Below are 19,315 nucleotides of genomic sequence, written 5' to 3'. Positions count from 1 at the left end.
GAAACATTGATGAGAGAGAAACATCAATCAGCTGCCTCCTGCACACTCCCCACTGGGGATGTGCCCGCAACCAAGGTACATGCCCTTGACCAGAATCAAACCTGGGACCCTTCAATCCGCAGGCTGATGCTCTATCCACTGAGCCAAACCAGTTAGGGCCAGACTGCTGGTTTTAAACTGGTAGATGGACATCCTCTCAGGGGTCCCAGATTGGAGAGAGCGCAGGCTGGGCTGAGGGACAGCCCCCCAGTGCATGGATTTCGTGCACTGGGCCTCTAGTTTAGTATAATAAAGGAGAAAACATGGAACACAAGGAGTTGTGTTTTATAAAGAGGGGATAGAGCATCGGCCTGCAGACTGAAAGGTCCCAGGTTCAATTCCGGTCAAGGGTATGTGCCTTGGTTGCGGGCACATCCCCAGTGGGGGGGTGTGCAGGAGGCAGCTGATTGATGTTTCTCTCTCATTGATGTTTCTAACTCTCTGTCCCTCTCCCTTCCTCTCTGTAAAAAATCAATAAAATATATTTTTAAAAAAGATTTAAATTCCTACATGAGGTGTAAGTCAATTATGCCAAAATTACTCCTGGAAAACCTCTTAAATTACCCTTAAAGCACAGTATATATGATTTTGTATATACAACCCTATATAGCAATGTGGATGTGTGATATTTTATATATGTGATAATGTATAATATATTATATGAAAGTAAAATTTTATACATTTCTCTCCTTTTTGCCATATGTATATAGTTGAAATTTACATAAATTAAATGCACATATGATGGGACTCTGTTGAAATAGATTAATTACTGGCCAAGGAGTTAATTCTTCAAGTGTCACCTATGTCACTTGGGACAAATCACTTTGCCTATTCAGGCCTTAGATGGCTCAGCTATGAAATGAGGAAGATATATGTAACACTCATTTTTCTTTGATTCAAAGTCATAAGGGATAGGTTTATAGAAATGAACTTCAGAATCATTCATTCCTTGAATTCTGCATTTCTTTTTTGTCTAGAATTCATTTACTTAAGTAGGTTTACACAGACTGTGGCTACAACATAGATTTAATTCTGAGGCTCACAAACAAAAACTTCCATAAAGGGTGAAACAAATTCCTAGGCAGAGATAATCTCTCTCTTCTCTGGAACACCCTCTCTCCTCTGACATGCAGGGTATTTTGGGTGATAAGTGCAAAAAGAATAACTACTTACCATTCTTTCATGAAATTGTCAAACTAAAAATTGGAAAAGTTTTACTGAATGATAGCTTTTTATTGCCTGGTCAATAAATATCTGATTACAAAACACTGTTGAAACTAAAGATCTGAAGAAATGGAAAGACATCCCATGTTCATGAAGTTGAAGATATAATATTAAGAGTGCAATAGCATCTAAATTGATCCATAGATTCAAGGCAATGCCTACCAAAATCCCAGCTGCTTTTTGGTAGAAATTGACAAGCTGATCCTAAAATTCATATGGAAATTTAAGGGATCCAGAATAGTCCCAAAAAAATCTCGAAAAAGAAGAAAAAAGGGTGGAGAACTCACACTTCCCAGTTTTAAAACTTCATACAAAGCTACCGTAATCAAAACTGTGTAGTACTAATCTTATCTAATAAAGAGGGAATATGCAAATTGACCATCACACTGTAATGGTCAAGATGGCTACACCCACAGCGGAGGCAGGGATTCCATAACACAAGAGGGCTATGTCCACAGTGGAGGCAGGGATTCTGTAACACAAGATGGCTGCGCCCACAGCATAGGCAGAGTTCCTGTAATGAGCCTTAAGGAGCAATCAGCAGGGACCTGAGGCTGTGTGGCACTGGGCTGGGGCAAAAGACCTGAGGCTGCGCCCCCCTGCCTGGTAGAGCTTGACAGGGGACCTCAGGCTGTGGCCTCCTGCCCTGGCACTGGGCCAGGGGACCTGAGGCCATGCCCCATACCCCAGCGGGGCTTGACAGGGGACCTCTGGCCGTGCTCCCTGCCCAGCGGGGCTTGATGGGAAACCTCAGGGCACAGCCCCTGCCCAGCGGGGCTTGACAGGGGACCTCAGGCCATGCCCCCGCCCTGGTGCCAGGCCGGAGGACCTGAGGTTGCACTCCCTGCCTCGGCACCAGTTTGGGAGACCTGAGGCCGCGCCCCCCCACCATGCAGTGCTTGACAGGGGACTTCAGGCTGTGGCCTCCACCCATGGGGCTTGACAGGGGACCTCAGGCCATGTCCCCCACCCATGGGACTTGACAGGGGACCTCAGGCTATGCCCCCTACCCCAGCGCCAGGCTAGGGGACCTGAGGCTGCACCCCCCGCCTGGTGGGACTTGACGGGGGACCTCAGGCTGTGACCCGTGGCCCGGGCCAGGGAACCTCAAGGTGCACCTCCTGGCCCAGGCCGGGGGACCTCAGGCTGCGCCCCCTTCTCCGGCGCCAGGCCAGGCAACCTGAGGCCGCGCCCACCTGGAGGGTTTGATGAGGGTGGGGCCAGCCAGGTCTGGATCTAGTCCAATGGGGGTGGGGCCAGCTGGGTCTGGGTTTTGTGTGATTTCGAGGCACATGTGGGTGGGCAGGGACTTGACTCTGGTTCTCGTGGCATGCCCCAGACTCTGACCGGAGGAAGATTTTCATATACATTTTACTAATTTTCTTTCATCTCTGATACTTCTATTATAAAGAGCAAATAGCAATATTAAAGTATTTCCTCTAATTAATTCCCTTTTAATGTGCACAAATTTCGTGCACCGGGTCACTAGTATAAGGATAAACATATAGATCATGGAATATAATTAAGATTCTAGAAATAAACCTTCATATTTAAAGTCAATTGATTTTTGGTGGGGGTACCAAGAAAATTCAGTGGGATCAGTCTTTTTAACAAATGGTGCTGGGATAACTGGATATCCACATACAACAGAATGAATTTTAACACCTACCTCATACCATACACAAAATTAACTAAAACTGGATCAGACACCTAAATGTCAGAGCTAAAACTATAAAACTCTTAGAACAAAACATAGGAATAAATCTTCATGACTTTGGGTTAGGCAATGACTTCTTAGATATAATACCAAAAGCACGAAGCAAAAGCACTGAGTAAAAAAAGCCCGACACGAGAGATCAAATATTGTAACATGTCCAGAAAAGACAAATCTATAAAGACCAAAAGAGATTAGTGGTTACCTAAAACTAAGGGGAGCAGGGCTGGGAGAGTGGGAAGGTGGGGAGGAAATGGGGAGTGACTGATAATAGGTATGGAGTTTATTCGGTGACAAAAATATTCTAAAATTAGACTGTGGTGATAGCTGCACAACACTGTGAAAATATCAAAAAAACAATGAATTATATACTTCAAATAAGTATGTTATGTGGTATGGGAATTATATATCAATAAAGCTGTCAAAAAATAGTGATAAATTCAGTGAGAAGGATATGATCTGTGTATAAAGGCAAGTCACTTTTTATCTCTATATTGTAAGGGACAACATAATCTATGCTGTGTCTTCTTTGCCACTTTGGTGAACAGTCTGATTACCTACCTGTTCCCACTCATGCTTTGTTAAATAATCAGAAGGTGATCCACTTAATTTGACTCCCCGAGGCACATGTCCTTTATTCTTCTTCGTCTCAGTACCACTATCTTTATCCATTGGAACTGGTGGCATTAGCACGGATTTCATCTACAAAACAAATTCTTGCTTTAGTCAAACCCTATGCTTGGTGTGCTGCACACAGAAACTTCAGTACCAGTTGCTATTCTGTCTATATTGTTGTGCCTCAACCCAGTGAAAAACGCATGGTCATCTTGCATCTCACCCATTTCCTTTATCTTAGTGATTCATTGATATCTAGAAAATGAGCCTGTTAAATTCTGCTTGTACATTTTTCAAATAGATACATTTGCCCTACAGGGAAAGTTTCCCATTAGTTTCTAAAGGACCCTAGAGGCACAGATGTCAGTGCTAGACATGTTCTGAGGCATCATCTCAGGAAATGGAAGATGCTAAGGGAAAACTGTCTCCCTCTGAGCCTTAATCTATACACTAGAGGCCCGGTACATGAAATCTATGCATGGGGCGGGGCGTCCCTCAGCCCAGCCTGCACTCTCTCCAATCTGGTACCCCTCAGGGAATGTCCAACTGCCAGTTTAGGCCCTACAGGATTGGGCCTAACCAGCAGTCGGACATCCCTCTCGCAACCTGGGACTGCTGGCTCCTAATTGATTGCCTGCCTGCCTGCCTGCCTGCCTGATCACCCCTAGCCACCTCTGCCTGCCAGCCTGATTGCCCCCTAACTGTTCCCCTGCCGGCCTGATTGCCTCCTAACTGCCCTCCCCTGCTGGCCTGATCACCCCTAACTGCCCTCCCCCGACAGCCTGATCACCCCTAACTGCCCTTCCCTGCTGACCTGATCGCCCCTAACTGCCCTCCCCTGCTGACCTGATCGCCCCTAAATGCCCTCCCCTGCTGGCCTGATTGCCTCTAACCAACTCTGCCTCGGCCCCTGCCACTGTGGCTCTGTCCGGAAGGATGTCTGGTCTAATTAGCATATTACCCTTTTATTAGTATAGATGGGGCTAAGAGAGAACCAATAGGCTTTGATTTCAGAAATACTTCAAAAGTGGCTGCTTTTCATTTTGTTGTGTTTTCCTGGAGAAATGCGAGAAAGTACATTTATGTCCAGGAAAGTTCTCAAAGGGGACATAAGCTGAAAACTTTGGAAGCCCTTCAACTTAAATGCAATGTGGTCTCAATCTGACCTGCCAGCAATTGGTGCTGTTCTCTAATCCTACTAATAAAGTGATGCATTTCTTTGGAAAATAAAATATCTTTCTGATAGTATGCCAATTACTATAATCCCTTCTATATTCCCTTACATAACTTGAGACTGTAATTTTACACTTGTTTCTTTATAGCACCCTACCCTTATACAAAATAATTTTTAACACTACTTCTGTTATATTGGTGGCCTTAGTTCAGTGATAGACAATTCTCTGTGGTAGGTTCTTAGTTTCTTCTATAAACTAGGGTGTATATGAAATCTTACCTTTGTTTTTCAAAAATAAAATTGAATCTTATTCTGAGGTGCTGTATCATTGAGATTATTGGAAATTCAATCCCCTTTCCCCAGCAAATGTCCCCAGGTCTTATGCAGAGCAGAATATTCTGGGAGGACACTCTGGACTTGGGTCCACACAATTTCTGATAAACTCATTGGGCAAGTCCACATGGTCTCTTAAGTACGTGTGGCTCTTCTGTTTTCATGGCCAATAGGGATCAGGATACTTTGCCCCACCCCCTTCCTAAGGTACCACAACATCATTTTCTCCTGGAGGACCTCCTAACAATCCCTTCCCCCACCCCCTGCCAGGGAGTTTGAAGAATACTAGAATCTTAATCTTACAGAGTATTCCTTCTCCATCCCTCTGCACTGACCCATCCTCCCAAACTGCCCACCTTACAAAATGCCTTTAATGAACCTAGAATGGAGGTTGTCATCAGGTTCCCCCAACCCTCCCCCAACCCTACTAACAGTTATACCACAACAGGTGTAAACCAGGAAGTATGGTCACCCTACACTTGGAAGGTCCTAAGGGATGGAAAAGTAGGGGTTATAAATTTGGACTTGAGGCTCTAGCCAGGTCGCTCAGTTGGTTGGAGCCTTGCCCCCATGAATCAAGCTTGGAAGTTTAATCCCCAGTTGTAGCATATTCAGGAGGCAACCAATGAATGCATGGGTGAGTGGAACAATAGACAGATGTTTCTCTCTCTTTCTCCCCTTTCCCTCCCTCTCCCTTCCTCTTTCTCAAATCAATTTTTTAAATTAAAAATAAATAAAATTGGACTTCAAAATCTACTTTTGTATCCCATCTGGTAGAGTTCTAAAGGCTTGAACCTACTACTTTTATTACAGCTCAATTATACTTAATACAACTATGTGCTGCCAGTTAAACCTCACTCTAGGAGAGTAGAAGTTACAAAAACTATGTAAGTCAAATTTTTATCTTTAAAGTCCATCTTATGAGTTGGCAGAACAATGATCCTTAAATGGTATGAAATTTGAGGTATCCTGGGAAAATTCCTGGTCCAGAAACCTCTACCCAGGGTCTGTCTTCATGACTGAAATTCAAACCTTAGTCCCAAGTATCAGGAAAAAAAGGAAAGAGTTGGAGAAGAGAGCTCTATGTTCAGAGCTTACTCTATGATGTTTTCTTCATCTAGGTAATTATATTTAATCCTAATAATTCAATATGGTAGGTATTTTTTAGCTTCAATGTATAGGTATGGAAACTGAGACCTAGACAACTTTGGTTCCTTGCCAGTCACCCAGTCAGGGAATGGCAGAAGCAGGATGAAAAGCTAGCTATACCTGTGTGCTGTCAGAACTTCATGGTATTTACTAGATCAAGGTGGCTCTCAATTTAGAGATAGTAATGGGCATTCCAGAGACATGAGATCTTAATATCTAAAAAAGCCCTAGAGATGAAATGGATAAAGGACTTAAATGTAAGACAGGAAACCATAAATATACTAGAGGAATCCAAAGGCAACAAAATCTCAGACATATGCCGAAGCAATTTCTTCACCGATACAGCTCCTAGGGCATTGGAAACTAAAGAGAAAATAAACAAATGGGACTACATCAAAATAAAAAGCTTCTGCACAGCAAAAGAAACCATCAACAAAACAACAAGAAAGCCCACTACATGGGAGAACATATTTGCCAACATTATATCTGATAAGGGCCTAATCTCCAACATTTATAGGGAACTCATACAACTTAACAAAAGGAAGATAAACAATCCAATCAAAAAATGGGCAAAGGACCTAAATAGACACCTTTCAAAAGAGGACATTCAGAAAGCCAAGAGACATATGAAAACATGCTCAAAGTCACTAATCATCCGAGAGATGCAAATCAAAACAACAATGAGGTACCATCTCACACCTGTCAGAATGGCTATCATCAACAAATCAACAAACGACAAGTGCTGGAGAGGATGTGGAGAAAAAGGAACACTCGTGCACTGCTGGTGGGAATGCAGACTGGTGCAGCCACTATGGAAGACAGTATGGAGTTTCCTCAAAAAACAAAACATGGAACTCCCATTTGACCCTGTGATCCCACTTCTAGGAATATATCCCAAGAAACCAGAAACACCAATCAGAAAGGATATATGCACCCATATGTTCATAGCAGCACAATTCACCATAGCTAAGATCTGGAAACAGCCTAAGTGCCCATCAGTAGATGAATGGATTAGAAAACTGTGGTACATCTACACGATGGAATACTATGCTGCTGTAAAAAAGAAGGAACTCTTACAATTTGCAACGGCATGGATGGAGCTGGAGAGCATTATGCTAAGTGAAATAAGCCAGTCAATGAAGGAAAAATACCACATGATCTCACTCATTCATGGATAATAGAGACCATTATAAACTTTTGAACAATAATAGATACAGAGGCAGAGCTGCCTCAAACAGATTGTCAAACTGCAGCGGGAAGGCCGGGGAGGGTTGGGGGGCAGGAGGGAAGGGGGTAAGAGATCAACCGAAGGACTTGTATGCATGCATATAAGCATAACCAAAGGATATAAGACACTGGGGGGTAGGGGAGGGTGGGGAATTGTCAAGGGGGGTAAAAAAAGGAGACATATGTAATACTCTTTGTAATACTTTAAGCAATAAAAAAAATGTAAAAAAACACTACAATAATTTTTTTAAAAAAGCCCTAGAGGGGGCTACCTGCTCGGGCTAATCTCAGGAAAGGAAAATTCTTTAATCTGATCAATTGGTAGTGGCTGCCACAGCTGATCAGTTCTGTTGTCATAGGACAGGTGGTGGTGGAGTGTCTCATTCCTGCCATGTGCTTGCCAATATTTGACTGACAAAAACATCATGTTCCCTTGCTCTTGGCTAGAATCATATCCCCTCATTATGCTAACACTATCTCATGTTGATCGAAACGTCTTATTGACTTGACTATTTATTGATATCATGAGAAAGATGCCTTAGACTTAGGGTGGCCTTAAAATTTATTGCAACTGGTATACTTTTGAGGGTAAAGGGAGGTGCTATTAACACTTACACCAAGACAACAGGTATAAATCAAGAAGTATTATCCTCTCTGGGTGAAGTTGGGGATGAGGCTATGCAAAATCACTACAGAATTAGCAAAAAGGTTGTAAAAAAGTTTTTATCCAGTTTTGTCTTAGGCTTGCCCACTTTGCTCTTAAAATCTCTTAGGAGATATTCAATTAACATTGAGTTAAGTACTTACTACATCTTAATTGCTGGGGATCCTGGGGTTATATCAGGGAACTAGAGAAGCAGGGGAAGATAGTACACAAACAGTACCACAGTTCGTTATCTAATTTTAGTAACTGTTATGAAGGATATATACAAGGGCTTCAGAGCATATAAAAGGGGAATTGATCTACTCTGCACATTGTGGAAGGCTTTGCAAGTGGGTCTATTTAAGCTGAAATTAAAAGGGTGAGAAGTTAGCAACAATATTATCATTCATATGTGTATAATGGTATAAGTGCTCCAAAAACTCAAGGTGAATAGGTGTCACACTTTTATCTATATCAGATTAAATTCCAGCTCTGGACTCCACTTGCCTAGATTGGTTAGAAATTGGTTATCAGTCCTGAGGGGTAAGGGTTTCTGTTTTTTACTAGGACCATATCATCTGGCTCCAGAACTGCTATCGGGCCTCATGCCCATATGGTACCCCTAAGCCTCTGGTCTGGGGACTTGGCTGGTACAGGAGGAAGACAACTCCAGTCATTCTACAAAGCCCAGCGAAAGTAGCCTTTCACATAGGTGGGACAGCTTTACAGAACCCACACAACCACTTCCCTCAGAGGTTTTATACATGCCCCTGCTCTGTTTCTGTTGTTTTTAATATGATTACTTAGGCTTAAAAATATTTCCAAAAATATTACCCTGAGCCATTTGGAGTATTATAAGGGAAATCATATCAATTCAGAAATCAAGTGCTGTATGATTCCACCTATATTAGATACCTAGAGTAGTCAAATTCATAGAGATAGAAAGTAGAAGGGGCTAGGGGAGGGGGGAATGTAAAGTTAGTGTTAATATGTAAATAATTTCAGTTTGGGACAATAAAAAGTTTGGGAAATTCATGGTAGTGATTTTGGTGATGGTTACACAACAATGTGAATTAATGCCACTGAACTGTACACTTAAAATTAGTTAAAGTGGTAAATGTATACTTTAGCATAATATTAGAGATTTTAATTTTTAAAAATCAGGATTTTTTTCACTATTAGAAATGATATGAAATGCCAACATTTCCTTATTTTCCCACTTTTATCATGAATTTAAAAATTTCTCATATAGATCTAGTCAGTATGGCTCTGTTGGCTAAAGTGTCATCCAGTGCACCAGAAGGTCTGGGGTTTGATTCTAGTCAGGGCACATACCTAGGCTACAGGTTTAATCCCCAGTTGGGACACATATGGGAAGCAAGCAAAGGTCTCTCTCTCTCCCTCTCCCTCTCTCTCTCCCTCCCTCTTTAAAATCAATTTTTTAAAAAACATTTCCCATATATAGAAGTTACCCATTTAGTTCTTTACCATACAATCATAGATTTTCTGAAATTTGTACCAATCTTTTCAGAGTTACAACCACGAAAACACAAATGAATACAAAATAATAAATTAAAAAAGAGGTATATATCCTCTTATAAATCTATGAGACAAGATTCATGTAAACTGCCTTCTTACTTTGTTTCTCTCTATGTGATGGAGTAAATTCAGATCTGTGGACTCTGATATGCCACCATGCATGATCAGGATTTCATCATCAATGATTGTACCGAGTGGTAGCCAGGCAAAAACTTCTTCCAAGACTTGTAGGATTTTTTTCCCATGTATCTGTAAGTAAGAGCTTGAATAAGACTCATTTCTCTGATGGGTTCAAGTTTATTGAATAGTCTCAATGGATGGACAAAAAGCAAAACAGTTTTCATGCCACCTAAAGGAAGTCAGCACAGAGTCACTAACCCACTAGCATCCATCAACCATGTCTTTTTTTTTTTCTGTATTTTTGAGACTGTCCCTTCCAGGGCTAGCTAATTCTCAGAGATAGTAAATGACTTGCCTATCATGTGCAAGCCAACCAATCAAAAGCCCACACCCCCAACCACCTACTTTATGGGGCTGAAATTACTCAAACTAGCCAATCCTAAATCTGTTTACACTGCTTTCCCCATTCCTTCCCAGGGAAAATACAATAAACACACTCTCCCTCTCATTCCCTCTGCCTTCTGCCTAACCTTGGTGCTTCCCCACGTGGCCCCCCAGTGTGATGTGCTGTACCTCCTGTTTCCTGATAACTTATTAAAAGCCTTTTCCTTTAGTACAGCTATGTTCTTGTTTGCATGTTTTACCACACCTGAGTAAAACAAATCCCAGGTACCTTTAAAACAATGGAATATGTTTGTATCTATGCTGAAATGTACAAAAGTCACATTGGAAAAGCTTGCTTTAGTCCAGGAAGAAAATTAAGCCTCTGCCATGGCTAGGGCTTCCTTCTGTGCTTTTATTCATATAGATTCTGACTAGTTCACCCATCACCCTTCCTGAAGGCTCTTTTTTTTTTTACTTCTATGTATAGACAGCAAAGAGAAGTTTTTTAAAAGTATGAGTCTTACCTTATATTTGCTCAAGACTTCTTTTGTGAAGCCATACCTGGAAAAAAAAGGGGGGAGGATTAAAACTATTTAATTAAATGTTGATAACTCCTACTTATGTGAGCCATGCAAAAAAGGGAAGGCCTTGACATCTCACTATCACAAATGTCAGCAACTTAAGAAACTAGTCTTTAGTTGGAACTGATTATTATTTACCCAAGTGTTTGCTAGGCATGATGGGAAAGAACAAAAGCAGCCAAAACTTTTATCCCTATACTCAAGGAGCTTGTAGTATAGTTGGGGAAAGAAGATACATTTTTGTGAAACAATCACAAGCAACTTTAAAAATATGTGGTAAGCATAGTTTGTGTTAATGCTTCAAATACTCAGAGAAGAGTACCATGGCAGCTGGGGAAAGCTGTGTGGGAGAATGCTTTTAGTTACATAGAATTTCTCAGACCACCTATATCTTACAGTAAATGAACGATATGAAGAGAAAAAAAGACTGAAGAAAGACTAAGAAAAACCTAGAAGATAAACAAGTTGGCTCTTTATAGTCTCTCGGATATACTTCATGTTATGTATTAAAGGTTTTAATAGAAAGTGTCAGGAATTTTAGAGCCTGAATTAACAGTCACTAAGGGAGATTTAAATGATGGGAATTTTCTTCAATTACTTTTCCTTGCCTTAGCATAATAGTATACATATACTCTTAGTACCCAACACAGTGAAGTTGGATCACAACATACTCCAGGTTTCTATGCAAATAATATCATGTCAGTCTTCTATAGTATAACGTGATGTTTTCTGAGATTATTTCAGTCCTGTACTCACCAAAGGTTTCCATGTTCTTAAATCTAATGAACACTTGGCAGTCCCCATCTTTCTTGCTCTTTCTGAAACACTAAATACAGTTGACTACATAGTCCTGGAAAACGTTTTTTCTCTTGGATTGTGTGAAAGTAAACTCTCCTGGTTTTCCTCCTACCTTTCTAGCTGTTGTGAATCTCCTTTGCAAGTTCTCCTCTATCTTGCCTTAAACATTGGGAGTTCCTTCAGATTCTGTCCCTTCACTTTCTCCCTTGGCAATGTCATTCTTGTCCAAGGTTTCAGTTACTATTTACATGCCAATACTACAGGACAATATTCCAGCCCACACTTCATTTCTGAGCTCTGGACATGTATACTCAACTTCCTACTCAAAGCATCTCAGATTAGCTTTCCCCAAACTGAACTCATCATTCTCTCTCATCCCAACTTTCTCCTCTTTTCATGTTCCCAATATCGGTAAATGATATGTACCCCCAAACTCAAGGCAAGAACCTAGAGTCCACCCTTGATTATCTCCTCTTTCAAGTCCCTCATACCCACCAAGCATTAAATCATCATTCCCAAAACTCCTCTTGATTTTATCTACTCCTTTGCATCTCCATCCCCACCACCCTAGTGTAAGTGAGAATCCATCATGTACTCTTCAACTACTTCTTAATTGTCCTCTTCATATATACAGGTACTCCTGCCCGTCTCCAAATTTACTCTTCCTGCTATATTTAAAAACACAAATTTATGATAATCTCCAATGAATTTCTGTTGTCCTTAGAAGAAAATCCAAATTCCTTTGCATGATCCAACCATTTATGTCTCCAACTCTATCAGACACCATCCTGTCCATCAGTCTATGCTCCTGCCCCCCTAAACTTCTTTCAAGTCTAAAAAGTCTTAAGTTCTGCATAGGTTGTCCCCTCACTGTGAAACACCATGGCCTTTTCTTGATTTCCTAATTCATTCTTCAGGGCTCAGACTAACACCATACTTCTGTGAGAGAACCTCTGTCACCTCTCAGCCAGATTGGATTCCCCACTTTACAAACTCACCACACTTGAAAAACCTGCTCAATACGTGTCTTGCCTGCTAGATGTAAACTCTATGAGGGTAGGGACCATGTCTCTTTCATTAAACATTGCAGCATTGGATAAATATGATTGGCTAAATTAATAAATGAAAGGATAAATGGCATGCCCAAATAAAAGTATTGAGCTATATTACATATTAATGGGCCTCTGATTTTTTTTCTTGTCTTGGAATTTTTTTTCATAGTCTCAGCATTTGCTTCCATACCTAAGAATAAGAATTTAAACTCTGTACTCTGGTCAGGTGCCAAAACTGCCCAAAAGACAAAGCTAATAAGTTGCTGAGCATTGATCAAGGCACCCAAAAGCCCAGGACCAAAAACATAAAACACGCCATGTCTTCTACTGCCCTAGGGCAAACTGGTTCCTGTTTTTCATAAAACAAGAAACAAAAAAAGAAAAAGAAAAGGAGGAGGAAGAGGAGAGGAAGTAGAAGAGGAGGAGGGAGGGGGAATAAGAAGAAAGAAGGGAAAAGGGAACATCTACCACCCATTGGGCCTTTTAGCATAAACTGGTAAACCATTTAACCAATCTATATTCTTCAAATTTCCAGTGAGTCAGATAGTTGAAATGGTATGTTACAGCTGTTATCAAATATGTTTATGAACAACTGTGCCAAAAGCAATTATCATGTCATAAAAAATATCAGTGAAAAATACAGTCCTAGTTTCTGAAACAACACATGACACAAGCCAAAAGGGTAGCAACAGAATGATTCCATCTAAGCCTGTTCAAGGACACCTCCAAACCTGGCCTAACACACCCCTGCACATGATATGGACTGTGAAGGGTGGGCCTGGGAGGATAAGAACATAACGGAAGGGAGAAGGAAGAACAGAGGTAGAAAAAAAGACTGAAAGAGGACTTCAGAATAATGCATACTCACTCAGTAGAAGACTGGGGCTTGTAAACAGGGATAAGAATTGAGATTCCCGTAATCCCTGCTTCTCTACACTCACCTCTAACTCTTTGCTAGGAACTAAATATGATGGAATTTTATAAAATGGGAAACAAAAGAGGAAATATAAAGGCCTAGGTTACCTCATATTCATCAAAAAATCTTCATGGTTTCCTCTGTTCAAGCACAGGTCATCGCCAAAGAGAAGAAAACTCACAAACAGGATCATTAAGATCTCAATGGAATATTTTCCTCGATCTACAAAATCACCGTTAAAAACATATGGGTTATACCCTGAGGGGAGGCCATTCTGTGGAAGGAAGAGAGGGGAAAAACAAGCAGTTACAAAAATATACTTTTAAAATAAGGCTTTGTACTTAATGTCCCTGTGAACATGGAGAAAAGAAGCTCAGTCGGTTCTTTCATTTGGGAAAATTTTCTCAGTTGCTTGAGTCAGTTTCACTCTTCTAGGGCAGGCATCTCCTGCAAGGGACCTTGAAAGTGAAGAATTAGCTTGGGGCAGGAAGATATCAGGGGATGGGGATTGCTCATTCTACCCACCATCTACTATGAGTTTTCTCTAAAAGGAGCTGATATTTGTCCTATAAATAATGGTGACTCTCTTCCTTTTCCCTGTAAAAGATGGAAACTTCTAAGGGGCCCTGTGTTTAACTTCTCTGGGCTTTATGTGATTGCCTCAAATTGCAAAAGGAGAATGACACTATATCCCCACCCCCACCCCCAGATCAAATGACAATGGATACAAAAGTGACCAGGAATGTGTAAGGCACCGATAATTGTATGTAAGGCTAATACACCAGTACACTCTGATACAATCACACTAAGTATTGATAGCCAGTGTGTGTTCTCACTGCTCACTGACCAGACCATATTAATTGTTAAATATTTTGATTATCACTCCTGGGTATGAGATACCTTTAAACACAGTGTTAGCATGAAAAATAACTGGGATCAGGAAAATATACTCGAAAACAAGTATTGACAAAGATATATGCACCCCTATGTTCATTGCAGCATTATTCATGGTGGCCAAGACATGGAAACAACCAAAGTGTCCTGTGATAGAGGACTGGATAAAGAAGATGTGGTACATATACACAATGGAATACTACTCATGGATGGACCTTGAGAATATTATGCTAAGTGAAATAAGTCAGTCAAAAAAAGCTAAGAACCATATGATTTCACTCATATGTGGGACATAAAACTGAAATTCATGAGCACAAACAGCAGTGTGGTGGTTGCTGGAGGAAAGGTGATGGGGGGTGAAGAGGGTCCTAATATATGGTAATGGGAGTTTTGATTTCGGGTGATGGGCACACAGTACAATATACAGATCTTGTAACATAGAAACCCACACCTGAAACCTTTCATATTAACCAATGTCACCCCAATAAATTTAATTTTTAAAAAAAGTTAATTCTTGACATTAAAATTTAAAATACCAATCAGAGCTAAGTAAAAGAAAGAATGGTTGGAAAATACATTATTGACCATAAAGAGCAAGCAGACAAAAAATCTTTCACACAGAACAAAAAGGACCATTGGCTCCTAACTGCTTGCCTGCCTGCCTGCCTGATCATCCCTGACCACTCTGCGTGCCTGCCTGATCACCTCTAACTGCTCGCCTGCCTGCCTGATTATCTCTAACTGCCTCTGCCTCAGCCCCTGCCACCGCGGCTTCATCCAGAAGGATGTCCAGAATGACATCCAGAAGGTCATTTGGCTATCCGGTCTAATTAGCATTTTAGGCTTTTATTATTATAGATATTTGGATGGTAAACATGTTTTCAACTGTGATGACAAATTTTCTTGTATTAGAACTTACTAATCTCCAGTTAAATCAAACTTTGCTTATAGGTATTTTATCTCTACTGTGAGCAAAGAATAATGAATTTCTTTAATCAAATCTAATTTTAAGTCAAAAATAATAATGGTCAGCTGGGCCATCTACTTTATACAGCATGCTTGACACCCAATGAGTTTTAACATTTTCAAAAAGTCACACACATTGTCAAAAGACTGAGATTTGTGATCATGAAGGCCACTCAATAGAATATATCAGTCTCTGGAAGTGATTCTAAAAGGAGTTCTAAATGTGTATACACGTTGAGCCTCTTAAGTCAGCTGCTTCAAAGAAGGCAAGACTCATTTGGATGTATAAGGTCTGCCCTGTTGGTTCAGGATTAGACATATTACTTTATATAGTCTGAGTCAAAAATGCTTTAGTTTTAGAATAATACAGGAACTGGAAGATAGATAAGAGGATGAGGAGCTAAGTCTCCTGAGACATAAGTCTCTAGAACATTTAGGCTTCGAATTACTGAGATTTCTCTGGGTTTCCTTCAAAGAAGCAAAACCTGCTGCTATACCCCATCCTTCACTCAGTTCCAGCAGACCAAACTCTCTAGCTTATTCTGCAGCTGATATACAATCAACCATCTATGACATGGAAATGAATTTGACAAATATAGAAAACTCAGGGTAACCACAATTCAGATGACTTGCAGGGGGAAAAACAGCAGACTACAATTAATTACTTTGAGTAGAGACAAAAACAAGATATTTCCCTATATTGTCACCTGTTGTCTACTGGAGCATTTTAAAATAGACATCTAGATGGTATCCCAACTTATGTGGACATTTTTGTGCACATCATATAATAACTTCTGTACCTCAACTCCACAATATTTTAATTTTATATCTTTTGAGAACCCTATTTTAGAGATCTGTTCTTTTGATTGCAACACACTGCTTTAATCTCAAAAGGAAAGGAATTGACTACTGTGGCAGTGTGAAGCATATCAGGATAGAGAAAAATAGAAAATATTTAATGAACTTCTCAACTGGAAAATCACAGGCATGGGGGGTGGAGGATGGTAGGAAGAGAGAAAGAAAACAAACAAACACCAAGATGGCAAGGCTTCCAATGGACAGCGTCGGTATGACACCCACAGGGTTAAGAGTTAATTAGTTTCTCTGTGTCCATGTGCATCCCTTTTTCAGCTTCAGGAGGTCTCCATTCACAGCATGAATTTAACAAAATAATTTGCCAATACTTGATCTAAAATTTCAAGCTTTGTTTCCAGTGAGGAAAAATGTCTTGCAATGTTAGCAAGGCTAACTAAGGCTCTGAAAGAAGTATTTCAAATTGGTCACTCTAATTAAGCAAAAGTGGCTGATTTAAATTAACTCGTTCAGAAAATAAAATCTAAAAATATGACCTAACCAATGCTATGTAAATTGGTTCAGTTGATGATATTGGAGCCATATAAAGTCGAGATGCCTTTGAACACAGGCCTGTCATGGGTAACAGTGTGGTGCCCAGAGGAAAAAATTCTTTTCAAACCCAGATAGGATTATGACCTGAAAATGTCTGGTTTAGTGAAAAGGTGCTAAATGATATAATTTTTAAGGACAACCAAATATTGTTTTAGTTTTTTTATTATTGTTACTCCTCACCCGAGGATATTTTTCCATTGATTTTTAGAGAGAATGGGAGGGAGGGAGAGAAACATCGATGTGAGAGAGACACATTGATTGGTTGCCTCCCACACACACCCCAATCGAGCCTGCAACCGAGGTATGTGCCCTTGACTGGAATCAAACCCAGGACCTTTCAGTACATGGGCCGACACTCTATCCACTGAGTGAAACCAGCTAGGACAAGGACAACCAAATTTTAAAGAAACCAAAATCTTAAAACAAACAATCAAAAACAATCATTAGTGTGAATCTCATCATTTATTGCAATGCATCACAAAAACTATCTATAATAATAAAAGCATAATATGCTAATTAAACTGAACGACCTTCCGGACAACCACGCTATGACACACTGGCGCCAGGCCAGCCAAGGCGGGTGCGATGCGATTTGTCAGGGGTCCGAGCATTGCCCCATGATCACCCCGCAGAGGCCACCAATCGGCAGGCTGTGGCTGGTGGGCGGGAAGCCTGGGTGCCAGGTGCCAGAGGGAAGCCGGTGCCGGCAGCTGGGGGAAGGAAGGCCTACTCTTGCACAAATTTCATGCATCGGGCCTCTAGTCTATATACATAAAAGGCTAAGTGACCGACCATCCATCTGTCCGTCCATCCCATGACTGGTACATATGACGCACACTGGCAACTTAAAAATAAACATTGACTCACGCATGCTCAATACATATAAAGCTCTTGCTGGTGCCAAGCATACGCGTGCATTTCAATCTGCCATTGTCGATCGTGAATTTGGTTGTTTTTTGGTTGACATTCTGAAGCTAAAAGAAAGCAGTGTCGTCAACAGAATATATCTGAAGACCAACTATTGGCACAATGTACCTCTGAAGCCGAAAGAAGCCAGCGTCGTCGACAGAATGTATTAAGAGTGTTTTTACTGTTAATGTGGTATATAGGGAGATATTGGTATAAGTTTAATCAATTTATCAGTCATTGTTTTTATCAATGTTGTTTTTATATCATGTTTTTGTTTTTATATCATGTTTTTGTTGTTTTTACATCATGTCTTTGTTGCTTTTACATCATGTCATTGTTGTTATATATATTCATATATTATTTTTCATATACATTTTACTAGTTCTCTTTCATCTCTGACACTTCTATTATAGAGAAAGGGCGAATAGCAATATTAAAATATTTCTTCTAATTAACTTCCTTTCAATGTGCACGAATCTGTGCACTGGGCCACTAGTATACGAATAAAATCTTTTCCAATCCTCCAAAACTTTCCTTCATGATTTAGGCAATTACTAAAATTATTTGATTGTCTTAAATGTCACCTCCTCCAGGAAGTCTCCCACGAGATTAGGTATCACTCCAATGTGCTCCCTTGGAGTCTCATGTTTATCCCAATTATAACTCATCCCACCCTGAACTGTCCTGTTGTTTTATTAATTGACCTTCCTTCACTAAACTGATGTCTTTGGAGCCAAAACCTGTGTTTCAGTCAGACTGTATCACCAACCCTTAGCAGAATACCTCATTCCTAATAGGCGTTTAATACATATACATAAAATGAATGAACTTCATATTCATGTATGTATCATTCCACAGTTTATTTTTTTTTAAATATATTGATTTTTTACAGAGAGGAAGGGAGAGAGATAGAGAGTTAGAAACATCGATGAGAGAGAAACATCAATCAGCTGCCTCCTGCACATCTCCTACTGGGGATGTGCCCTCAACCAAGGTACATGCCCCTGACCGGAATCGAACCCGGGACCTTTCAGTCCGCAGGCCGACGCTCTATCCACTGAGCCAAACCAGTTTTGGCTCATTCCACAGTTTATATAGTAACTTGAACACTAGGGATCAGATAGAAGTTTACTGAATAAATAAATTAGTAGACAGATTCAATTTAACATATGTTTGAATAACAATAGAAGTCTTAAACTAAACCAACCACTTGAATAAAAAGAGTAATATGACTTGGCTGGTGTGGATCACTGGTTGAGTGTGTATCTATGAACACAGTTTGATTCCTGGTCAGGGCACATACCCGGGTTGTGGGCTCAATCCCCAGTAGGGGGCATGCAGGAGGCAGCTGATCAATGATTCTCTCTCTTCATTGATGTTTCTCTCTCTCTCTCCCTTCCTCTCTGAAATTATATATATATATATAATATATATATATATATCCATATTCATATCCTATATAATAAAGAGGTAATATGCAAACTGACCCTCTGTCATGCCATCACAAGATGGCTGCACCCACAGCAGAGGCAGGGTTTCCGTAATGAGCCATAATGAGTGATCAGCAGGGACCTGAGGCTGCGTTGCACCAGGCTGGGGTGGGGGACCTGAGGCTGTGCCCCCCCACGCAA

General features: G+C 40.6%; 1 protein-coding gene across 5 annotated transcripts in view; it reads right to left on the bottom strand.

The window, feature by feature from the left end:
* PPEF1 (protein phosphatase, EF-hand calcium binding domain 1) overlaps nucleotides 1-19,315 on the bottom strand; it is a 126,306-nt gene that overhangs the window by 23,648 nt on the left and 83,343 nt on the right. For all 5 annotated transcript variants that reach the window (XM_014543449.1, XM_014543448.1, XM_014543450.1 and 2 more), the window contains 4 exons: nucleotides 13,616-13,782; nucleotides 10,686-10,722; nucleotides 9,757-9,906; nucleotides 3,539-3,679 (listed from right to left, as the gene is read on the bottom strand). In XM_014543449.1, the coding sequence (XP_014398935.1) occupies nucleotides 3,539-3,679; nucleotides 9,757-9,906; nucleotides 10,686-10,722; nucleotides 13,616-13,782 (495 nt within the window). The remainder of the gene's footprint in view (nucleotides 1-3,538; nucleotides 3,680-9,756; nucleotides 9,907-10,685; nucleotides 10,723-13,615; nucleotides 13,783-19,315) is intronic.

This window comes from Myotis brandtii, unplaced genomic scaffold (assembly GCF_000412655.1).
Source record: "Myotis brandtii unplaced genomic scaffold, ASM41265v1 scaffold326, whole genome shotgun sequence".
Taxonomy (NCBI): Eukaryota; Metazoa; Chordata; class Mammalia; order Chiroptera; family Vespertilionidae; genus Myotis; species Myotis brandtii.
Note: the sequence above shows the minus strand (reverse complement) of the source record. Positions and strands in the feature narration are given on the sequence as shown.